The sequence below is a fragment of the Phaethon lepturus genome, unplaced genomic scaffold (genome assembly GCF_000687285.1).
Source record: "Phaethon lepturus isolate BGI_N335 unplaced genomic scaffold, ASM68728v1 scaffold43037, whole genome shotgun sequence".
NCBI classification, from domain to species: domain Eukaryota; kingdom Metazoa; phylum Chordata; class Aves; order Phaethontiformes; family Phaethontidae; genus Phaethon; species Phaethon lepturus.
In genome coordinates, this window is record NW_010550549.1 from 13,412 (window position 1) to 25,410 (window position 11,999).

The 11,999-nt window shown below is 37.1% G+C and overlaps 1 protein-coding gene across 1 annotated transcript; it reads left to right on the forward strand.

Moving 5' to 3' along the window:
• Positions 1 to 225: 225 nt before the first annotated feature.
• Positions 226 to 11,790, forward strand: LOC104623486 (synapsin-2-like; the record flags this gene model as incomplete). Its single annotated transcript, XM_010290587.1, has 4 exons — positions 226 to 509; positions 5,184 to 5,241; positions 7,658 to 7,749; positions 11,634 to 11,790. Coding segments are annotated over exons 1-4 (591 nt in total), but the record flags the coding sequence as incomplete, so codon positions are not given.
• Between the last annotated feature and the right edge of the window lie 209 nt (positions 11,791 to 11,999).

The window sequence follows — 11,999 nt, forward strand, 5'->3', positions numbered from 1 at the left end:
ACGATACGTATGCGATCATGTTTTTAAGCCGTTATTTCCTTGGCAGATTCTTTTGATTTCACATTGAAAACAAATATGAATATACAAAACTGCTTCTTAAACACCGTGTACTTAGAATGTGTCTAGATTATATCGCTGAAATGTGAATTCTAATAAGTATAATTTCATTAGACTGTTCAATACTTTTTCATGGAACAGTAGACAAGATTACCAAATGTATTATGTATGAAATTTAACAAGAGCAAGTGCCAGATTCTCCACCTGGGACGGGGTAATCCTGGTTCTACATGCAAACTGGGGGACAAGAGGCTGGAGAGCAGCCCCGCGGAAAGAGATGTGGGGGTTTGGGTTGACGGCAAGGTGAATATGAGTCATCAGTGTGGCCTGGCAGCCAAAAGGGCTGACCGTGTGCTGGGGTGCATCAAGCACAGCGTCGCTAGCCGGTTGAGGGAGGTGATCATCCCACTCTACGCCACACTGGTGCGGTCCCACCTCGAGTACTGTGTGAGGTTTGGGGCACCTCAATAGAAGAAGGACATCAAACTATTAGAGTGTGTCCAGAGGAGGGCGACCAAGATGAGGAGCAGCTGAGGTCCTCTGGTTTGTTCAGCTTGGAGGAGGCTGAGGGGTGACCTCGTCATGGTCTACACCTTCCTCAAGGGGGGCAGTGGAGGGGGAGGTGCCGATCTCTCTCTGGTGACCAGTGATAGGACATGAGTGGATGAAGCTGCTTCAGGGGAGGTTCAGATTGGAAATTAGAAGAAGGTTCTTCACGGAGAAGGTTGTTGGTCACTGCCGCAGTCTCCCTGGGGAAAAGATCACAGCACCAAGCCTGTCAGAGTTTAAGGAGCATCTGGACGATGCTCTTAGTCATATGGTTTCGTTTTAGGTAGTCCTGCAAGGAGCAGGGAGTTGGACTTGATGACCCTCATGGGTCCCTTCCAACTTGAGGTATTTTATGATTCTATGATTATGTCAGTGTTCCTTATTTTTTAGCACTCTGTCTTACTGGATCAGCTAGCAGTACAAATGGGATGCTGATGACATCTTAGACACAGCCATATTTCCATTAAATTAGTAGAAAGTACTGAGTGCTGGAGGTGGAGTGACTATTCCTGGTACAGCATGAAATTAGAGTAGCATGTACAAACCATAGTTTTTCTGGTACAAAAACTTTGAGGCTAAATCTAGTTTGGGTTTGGTTTGTTGCTGTTTTTAATTTCAAATTAAATTAAGTAGTCAGTTATTTCTAAACAGATTTGAGCTTGAAGGCTTGCTTTCTGTTCAGCATTTTCTGTTCCGTCACTGAGGCTAGCGTACCACACTTTCTAGGTTCGTGGTAGTCTGGCTGGTTCTGTGTCGGTAGTCTGCCAAAATGTTTACATGCAGATGATAATTCCAGTCAACCAGTTACTTGGGAATATTGTGTACATCTATACACACACACACACACATGCATTACCTTGAATTAAATTGTGCTAGCTGTTTAGAAATGTTGACAGTCTGCAATTTGTGTACTCTAGAGGGTGCTACTGTTCTAAATGATGACTTTTGCCCTGTTGTAGTACTGGCACTATAATTATTTTTGAGCATATAATCTTCTTATTGACAGCATCAGGAATTAGTTCCCTGTTCAGACATGCCCAGAAATCAGTGTCCACGTGGAACCAATTCCTGTGCGCATTGTGTTATTTGCACAGGAATCAGACTGCAAGTGGTGCACTGAGATGACAAGTGCAGACTGGGGTGTTGAAGGGTATGAATGCTCTGAAAATGGGAGGCTTGCACACATGAGCAGTGGTCTGCAGGACTGGACCCCACATATTTGCTGGATACGTGCTTTTGAATTTAATAAAGACTGTCGCTGATAAGCTCCGCCTTGCGGTGTTAAAAGAATGTAAATTGAAGAAGTATAAACCCGTTACATGTTAGCAAATGGTTTTCCTGTTGATTTTGTTGCCAGTTGAAAGTAGCGCCAGTTTTAATATTTAATTCATTTCTATGAAATGAAACCACATTGGTTTCGCAGCATAGTCAGATGCTGTGGAAATGTGTGTAGATGCCCTGTAGTTTGAGGGAAATATTTTGGTTCTTTTGGATATATTTCTAACATTTTTAACGATTGCCACCTTATTCACTGTCCTTGCCAAAGTTCAGTAAGTAGTATGAGTTTGTATTAGGCTGCATCTATGGCAACTGTACATTACATAGTTGTTTAATTTTAAACGTGCAAGATTTTTATCCAGAAAATTAATCATGAAGCAAGAAGTGCCTAAATATTTCACACATTTCGAAAAGATTCTGACTATAAGAGGTCACACTAGTAACTCCAGTAGGCAGCATTCATATTAGTAGCTGTCCTTTTTCTCTACGTTTAGGCTTTGGAAAGCAACTGTTTTACACAGTGAGTTTCGGATGAATAATGGTACCAGTTTCTTTCTTTCTCTTTCCTACACACAAAGCAAGAAAACATCAACAACGGGCAGCCAAACATTACTTGAATTGGGGCGAGTTTGTTTGGTTAATGTACTCATGCTGACAGCTAACCTCACACTCTTCTCAAATGCCTTACCTTGATCCTGACCTTGAAAGCATTACTTCCTTTCTACAGCGGTGCTCCGAGGGTTGATAGGTATTCCATGCTCAGTACTAAGAGGCGTAACATGGATTTCGAACTACAGTTCGGTGAAATTGTAAATCAATAACACCAAAGAATTCTGTTCCCCACCTTCCCTCGGTTAAAAAAAAAAAAAAATCAAAATTTAAGCATGTAATAAATGTCTTTCTGTTAGGATCGCACATTTTTCGTATTGCAAATAGGGAATAATTCAAGGAGGGCATGACTGTGTTTCCTAAGTAGAGTAAATTAAATGAACACTAGGTTCTACTTCACAGCGAACTCATGCTAAAAATTTATTGGAGTTTGTTCTGAAATGACTGAGTGATTACTTTTTGTTTTAAGTATTTTTTTAGAGATACGAAGATAAATTCTTGTAGTTTGTTTCTCAACATTGTATAATATTCAGTAATATTCTCCAATTTTTATAAAAGTTTTTGGTTAAAGCTACTTTTGAAATGAAGTCTCTTTAAATGGTTAAATGGCACGTTTGTTTTCAAGCCCCAGATTGCTTAACTTCAGTGCTTACTATTACTGTTTATTTTCAAAGCTGAAGTCATTTGTTGAAATGTGAATCATGCCAGAGTTTAGTTGTTTAAAGGTTGCCTCATCCAAATGGTGTTTAAGTAGAAAGACTCAATTTAAAGGAATAGCATCTCACTAATTAATAATAAACTAATGTTTTGAGCACATTCCGATATGTACAATGGATTTAGCGCTCACGGGGATCAGAATTGGAGTTTTAAATATTTTTCAAAGTGGTAAATGGCAGTTTTTCGACTAAGACATTGAAGTTGTCTGTTGTTTATGAATTGGTTGCTTTTCCCCTGAGGCAAATGTGGTGTTATCTTTGAACATGATACCTTCCTCTCTGGTCTGGCTTTGCGGACTTCTCCCACGGTAATACAGATGTCCTTGGTTTTCCTGCACCTATTAGATTAACATGTTCCAGCTGGTGCTTCAATATAAACAGCATTATAAAACCGAAGCCATGTCCAGACATCTCCAAAGGTGTCAAGAGGTAATTTTCATATTCCCCGTGTGGAATTTCAGAACAAATTTGGAACAAAAAATAAGTGTTGAGTAATAGTTCTTTAAGTTAGACTTGTGGTACAGTGTATTTAACTACTACTTTTGTTATTAGCAAAAATATTTGATGACAGTATGCTGAGCGTGCACCTCCTATAATAAAATGATGGTTTTCAAGCTTCATATTTCATGTGTATTTAGTACAGGAAAACAGTATAAACCAGTAATGCAAATGCTTGCTTTATTGTTACCTTCTTACAAATTGCATATTCATACAGAATTAATTGTTGGGCAATATTTTCGTATGCCACTTCAGTAGAAACACTTTCTTTGCTTTCTACCATCCATAACACCTACGGCAGCCTTAAGTACTATGTTGCCAAAGCTGGCGTTTTCCAGTAATTATTATGAAGTTTGGTTCTTCCACTGCTGAAACCAATGGTGAAACTCTTCTGGACCTCAGTGGGAAAAGCAATAATGAATTGTTTTAATATGTAGTTTACATTACTTTCACTGATGAGGTAGATTGAGTTTAATATAATAGCATTTTGTCAGATGTTGAAAATGGAAAAATGGACAAAGTTACTTTTTTTTTTTTAAACACTTGAGAAGATGTCAGAACATCTTGTGGTGCTGGTTTTTTGGATTGTGCAACAGATTTTTGCTTGCATATAATAAACATGGGAAAGATACTCTGAGCTTTGGCTTGAGCAAAGGTGGTGCAGAGACAGACTGATGCCATATCCCTTTTCCAAGTTCAGAGTGCTAAAGTAGTTCCCTTTTATCAACAGGTTTTATTTTTTTTTAAATTCCCGTTTTCTCCAAAGCAGATACATGCTGCCCAAGGCATACAAGTGACAGACTCCTAGAAGAATGTCTGCTTGTTAGGTCTGGGATACTGGATCATGGAATTCAGTTCTGTTTTGTCACAGCAATCTTGATGCATAATCATAAACTCTCCTTCAGATTAATTACATTGTCTCAGGTTATAGTCTAGAAAAAGCAAAACTGATAAGTAAATCAGGCACTCATAAATTTGGTGACAACAGTCTCCAGTACCTCTGATACGTTCTTGAAAAGCAATAGCAAGTTTTCAAGTGTAGAGTTTCCAATATACCAGTTTTTCTAAATAAGATACGCAGGTAAAGATTTAACACGAGTGGTTGTTGGGATGTTGTTCACATTGAAATGAATTTCCACTGGCATTGTTGACTAATGAGAGCAAGATTGCATCTTTTTAGTGGTACTTATTTTATATTCATAATTAATTGTGAACTATGTATTTCAGTATACTTTTAATATACACTTTAATGTTGACAATCACATTATGTATGCTTTTTATCACAAAATATTGCGTGATGGTATGTTAAGGATACAAGAACGTCAAAGGAAGGAGGATTGTGTATGGGTAGTAGATAGCTTGAATTAATATGTATGTGTATTTTCAAGACACTGAAGGCCATACAGGAAGCTTTTATGTAGCTACTGGTTACAGATACATAGATCCTTGATTTTCTCTGTCCCTTTTTTCCTGCAGGGCGAAGGCTTTTCGTGGAAAAAAGGTCCATGGAGAATATGACATAAAGGTTGAACAGGTAAATGAATAACTTCATCTGAATGTTATTTTTATATTTCTGTATTTATACAAACATATACATACAGGTGTAAGTACATACCTGCCTGGAGGTATTTAAGAGATGTGTAGACGTGATGCTTAGGGGACATGGTTTAGTGGTGAACTTGGCAGTGTTTAGGTTAACAGTTGGACTCTATGATCTTAAGGGTCTTCTCCAACCTAAATGATTCTGTGATTCTATATGCATAGATGTATAGATAGACACATAGTCCTTTGTACTACGAACAAACCTCACAAGTTAAGTAGAACACTCAAGGATTTAATTATGTTTCATTCTAGCATGGCTCTTTTTAGAAATTTCTGACCATAATTTGCACAACATTAAAAACATAGTCATATTCAAAAGTTGTTGCTTAGAGACTGAATTTCCCAGACATTCCATGTTGCATTTCTGTACCACTAATTCCTTCACTTAAGAATATACATGCACACTGGTTGCAGTGCTGGCATGAGGGTTTTTGAAAAAAAGCACTGAATAAATAGGGAGATACAATTCAAGGTGCATTAGAATTGTGGCTATTTTATTTGAGCTAGGTATCTGAAGGTAGGGAAGTAAATAAGTCTTTTCATTGCTTCTCAATCTTGAATTCTGCGAATACAGATGCTACTGTAATAAGCTTCAGTACTTAAAGTGAATGCTTTTGTCATTGGAATTTCAGAGAGTGAGGGGAAAATTATCACTAGCTGTGTGGATTCAACTTATCTAAATTCACTGTAATAGTACAGCATCTAGCTTTGCTCCATTCTTTACACCATTGACTAGCTGCTGATGTTCTTGGCTTGGAAACACGGAAAGCTTTGCCAGGGATCTTCAAGAGTATTGAGGGCGAGACAGGAAAAAGAAGACAAGCTATTTTGTCCCAAAATACCATTTACACCTAGATCAGGCCATGCAGTTGACATCATGCACACTGTCTCTTTAATACTAACAAAAACTGTGTAAGTGTCGAATTCTCTTCATATGGTCTCTTGTAGGACCAGAACCACCTTTAATGAGTAAGAGATTGAAAGCTTCTGAACCCTGCTAATCGCTTTGTAACATGTCAACACTGTGACAATCGTACACAGAGTTACTAATACCTACTTTAGTGTTCTTTTACTAATACTAGAGAGCATTATTTTATTTTTATACTACTTACAGCAACCTAGAACGTAAAATGTTTTCTATCATGTACTAGGTTTTTAAACTACAAAATATATATTGTGACTCCTTGTAATTGTTTAACATGATTTATTGATTAGAGAGATCGGTTGTCAATCTCAAATTAAATAGATTTTTAAATGGTTCTTTAACATTGTCAGCACCTACACAAATATTTCAATCTCTCACCATTTGCCCTGTTTTTACAGTAATCTTAAAACTCTTCCCCTTTTGTTTAGAACATTGTAACACTGATCCAAGAAAGCATATAAGCATATGGAATTTAATGAAGAGACGTCCATGCCTGAAATCAAGCACATACTTAAGCGATTGAGTTGGAATGGTGGTTAGTCAACACTTGCCTTAACTGAACACTAAATTCTGAAAGCCTTACACAGATTTTACTTAGGGAGGCTTTCAGTGATACCATTTTTCAAGAGGAGACTAATGAGAATTCTGACACTCTCTATTCTGTATTAGTGTCTGGGATAGCAAAGACACTTTTATTTATCCACTGGAAGACAGTTGGCTGCATTTCAATTATTCTGCTCTGTAATGTTATTGTAAAGTGCCTTGAGAGTCTAAGCTGATGAAAGACTGTGGATAAATGAAAAACATCCTGTCCTTTCCTTTCAGATAACTGTAGATTCAGAGTATGGAAGTGATTCCTTTTAAATTCCACATTTCCAGTGTGAGAAGATACTTTGAAAAAGGTCTTTATTTGTGAATTTTGCAAGCCAATTGTTCAATAGCACCAGATCTTTTAAAAACAAGGGTAAACGCACATAAAGGAAATAGAAGGGGGTAAAGTATATGAAGAGACATTAGATGCTATAAGAAAATATTCTATTTATCATAGTTATTTTAAAATTGCTTTTGTTCTGTTTACTTCAAAACATTATGTAAATGTTTGTGGAATCTGTATAAACCTCTTTGATAACATCATACAAAGCGAAAATATAATCTCTGCATTTTTATGCAGACATGAATGAGGAAATACACTTGCTAATGCCTCACATTCCTTTTTCATAAAGTTTTTTGCTTTTTGCTTTCTCTGCATTATGAGTTATTCAAATGTGATGTGTCAAATACTGTTGGATTAATATCCTCTTAGTGCTCATTATATTCCAAATGTATATTGTCAGCAGTTCAGATAATAATACTTAAAAGAAGGGATTTAGGAAAATAAAGGTAAAATAAACCAGACAGACTAATATGAGTCTTCTTTTCATAGGCAGAATTTTCAGAAATCAACTTGATAGCCCATGCTGATGGCAATTATGCGGTAGATATCCAAGTATTTCGAAATGGCACTAAAGTTGTCAGGTAAGAAAAACTAAATGAATAACAGCAAAAAGCAATAAATTCCATAATGTATGCATGTAAAAGGTACTGAATGATTTTTTTGTATCTCTGCGATAGGGATTTTGACTGATACAACATACCTTGGTCATTGGCATGAAGAGTAGGAAATAAAGTACCTGATCAGTGCAGTAAGTCCTGTTTGTGACAGGAAGGAAATATCTTGATATTTTGATCCCATGAAAGATGGATTTGATTAAGATGGGAATGACGTCTGGTATGAAGAACACATGATTAGGAGTTAGGGTTATGGATTTGGGTCTTATCTTTGCTTCAGAAATGAAGAGAGTCTTAGTGATTTTCTACTTGCCAGACCTCTCCAGATGAGCAGTATTTATATCCAGTGTTGAATATTTTCAACTGAAACAGGCCAAGTCACAGCACTTCTCTCAGGATAGTTACTGGAATATCACTGTCTGTTTGAAAGATTTCAATTTAAAAGCCTGAGATTTCCCAATAGGCTGTTTTGTCCAAAAAGGGTTATTCCAATTGAAGGCAGGGTGATTTTACCATTTTTTTTCAGTGAGAATGTCAACAGCCCTATAAACGTAAGGGGGGAAAACGGGGGTATGGCTGGGCAAAGTAAAAGCTTAAGTATTAGCAAAATTATTTCAGGCGCTCCTATATTTTATCTAAATTGTGGGAATTACTCCTATTTTGGCCAGTGCAGTTGCATATGAGTTAAGTGTAGGAGTTGTTTGGCTGAACAATTGCATTCAGAAAGGTAGATCAAGCCACTAGTGGTGGGCTGGTCGTTTACTGCTTATGTTTATCTTTAGGCAAGAGTAAGAGTTCAGGGAGCTGGACAGCATACAGCATGTCTTGTATCTTCGTATTTTGTACAAGATCTGTCCAAATAAAAGATTTGAAAATTTCTACTCATTCATGTAAAAAATAAAAATCAGAGGAAAAAAAAAAATACTGAAAATAAGTGTACTTTATGCTTTAAAACTCACAACTGTTTAATCTCTTGTGTGTTCTAAAAATACTGCAGCTTAATACAAAAACCACTTCTGCCAAATCCACAAGATTATTTCCTTAGAAGAGTGAGAGATTTGATTTTTTTTAGGTTTTGGGGTTTTTTTCCCCAACGACAGAAGTTTTGGAGCCAGGAAATCTTGATCACTGCTCCTTAGTGGCTTTTCTGAGGAGAATTTTCCAAACGGAACAAAAATATCGAGGCCAAGTTAGCATCAAAACATGTCAATATTTAATGTGAGTGGGGAACCTCCAGAAAACAGCATCTACAAGGATGTGTATTTGCAGTTTATGAGAAAACTTGGTAAAACTGCTGCTTATGCTAAGAAACAGAGAAATTTTGTTGTGTCATCAGATAACTCTGATAATGAGATGGTAAAGGATTTTATAGTATTACCAGCTTTATGGGTAATTTATTTAACCAAATGGAAGATGATAAATTCCACTCAAATCTGTGTGAGATACCTGCATATGTGTGCATGCTTTCCGGTGTGAGAGGGACATGGAGACATGATGGGACAGCAGCTCTCTGTTCTATGATAACCTATCCGGAGATAGAGTATTTTTGAAAAGCAAAAATATTTTCTGTATGTCCTATATTTTCAGATGAGTGCCAGTCTTTATGTTGCTTTAAGCCTGGTCGGTTTGTGACGTTTGTTGATGCTTGGAATGTGCTTCTTGTCTCCCTAAGGGGTGCAGAGAGAGTGATGGGTATTACTTCACATTTTCAGTTGATAAGAAACTTCATTTGAAATCCAGTGTTAAATATGGGTCACACAATAGGCTGTGTGGCATGTTGCTTTGTTTCTCTCTGTCTCAACTATCAAGAGAGATGGCAGAAACTGCTGGTCCCACTACCATCAAAGTTCGTATTGAATATGGACTATGAGCATATTGCTAAAAAGGCTTGAATACTGAGGTGAAAACTCTTATGTGTTATTAACGTGAGGTCAAAAGTGACCTTGTGTCATCGATTAATGAGCAAAATATTAGTTAGTAAAATAATGGAAATTTCAATGACAAAATTTTGCTGCCTTAATTTCGGAGGAAAAAATTGTGTAACAGGCACCTGCTTGTTGCATTTTTGTGAATGAAAATCAAACCATGAAAAATGATATCTCGTGTTGCATAATGCTGAGATTTTAGATCTTAAAAATGCTTGAGCCAGGATTAAAATTTTTCTCATGACCTTCTTTTGTATACGCAGTCATTCGGTCCAGCGGCAATTGCAGAGCTGGAACAATTATGTAAATGTATCATGTCCCTTTGAGGAGTCTTTGCAAAGCAAAATATGTAATTTTTTTTTTTAAATACATTCCTCAATTCCCCAATTGCTTCATTGAATCGGTGTTTTAAAAGACCCTTTTTGTTCTTTACCTTTATTTGAAAACACAGTGCTGTGTTCGAGATGATGTGTAATCCCCTTAGCACTATTTTAAACGATAGAGAGGGTCTCCTTCTTTCTCTGAGCGGTCTGCAATTTTGATGAAGGCATCATTAATCCTCTAAGTATTATACTCATGCCGTGCCAGTAAGTTGAATTTCCTTGTTTCGAAGACTTGGCACACCACCATGAAACCTAGATCACAAATCCTCGGAACTATGCTACAGTTTTATTTTTTTTTAAACTTGTTAAAGGCAAGCATTTTTTTACAAGTTTTGGTCATCAGTGTACAGGGCCATTTTAATGACTCTTGACAGCAAATCTTTTTAATGTTGCTTTTGCCAAATCATGCATTACATTTGAAAGCCAACTTAAGAATCCAGGTGATATACTTTGACTACTGCTTTCAGGCTGGAATCTCAAAACTGCTTAAACAATTCTAACATGAATTTTAATCATTTTGGTTTGGTTTTTTTCCACTACTGTGAGATTTCTGAATCATTTTGTAATCTTTGGAATTTTTCACTCCAGTATACAGCTTATATTTATTCAAGGCATGTAGATAATCACAGTAATCTACTATACTAATTCAATTTACCCTGCAGTTCTACCTCTTTCAGGAGGTTGATAGCTTCAAGCTAGTCAGTGTTGTTTCCACCTATAAAATTTGAATAGGGAGGAGAATCTTTCAACAGTCAAGTTTAGGAGCAAATTGCCCCTGTACTGGTGGCTCTGTCCTGTTGCGTTGTGCCTTCTGTTTTCCATACCCTTCCTCAGTAACTAAATGTCAGGGTTTGAGTAGGATGAAGATGGTGTCAGACTGTTCTCAAAGGTGCACGGTGATAGGACAAGAAGCCACAGAGGTTGCAACAGGGGAAATCCTGATTAGATAGAGGAGAGAAAGAGGGAAAAAAAAGTGCAGTTGTAAGTTTAGAAATTCATTTTGACAAGTGTCTTGATCGAAGGTTTAATTGTGGTTATGTCAAATTATGACTCCTTTTGCGAGTAGTAGGGTTGCTTCATCTCTTACTGTCTTTAAAACAGTCTGATGATAGTTGTGGGGGGAAAAAAAAATTGTTCCCAAGAAGCTTAAGCTTCTGGCAGAGACATTTGCCTGCCTTGGTTTTGATTGTCATTGCTCAGGAGCTGGTGTACCTAAACTAAGAACATACTCGGAATTTTTATATATGACATCTTTCAGTGGGAAAACAACCTGAAAAGCCATGATAATTTGTCCCTCCTCTTAATGGAGTCACATTATTGACTGGATGGTGATGTTTTCTGAACAGCGGTTAAGTAGTAACACAGTATTGATTTTCATAGTGCCATATTAATTCATTCGGTCTTGTAGCATTTGCCTTTGTGTTGAGTGTTCTTTTAGTACTTCTCTATCCATCAGCTAGACGCTTTTCCCTTGTAAGATTTTGCTGTTAAAGGAAAAACAATTTGATCACTGACTGTTAGCAATGTATCTTTTTCTTGCTAGGTCATTCAGGCCTGATTTTGTCCTTGTTCGACAACATTCATTCAGTATGGCAGAAAATGAAGATTTCCGTAACTTGATCATCGGGATGCAGTATGCAGGCATCCCTAGCGTCAACTCCCTGGAATCAGTCTATAACTTCTGTGACAAACCGTGGGTGGTAAGTGATGTACCGAAAAGTTCGTCTGGTGCAGAACCAGTTAGTGACGTTTGTTTGCTCGTTTAGCTCCCTTTCGTGAATATTGAGTATCAAACTGTGAAGTTACTTAGTAGAGCAGCGAAGCAATAGTGAAAGGAATAAATATTGAAATCATTTTTTTTCAAAGAGCCAGTGTAGGCAGTGTGGAGACAGAGAGAAAAAAGTATTTG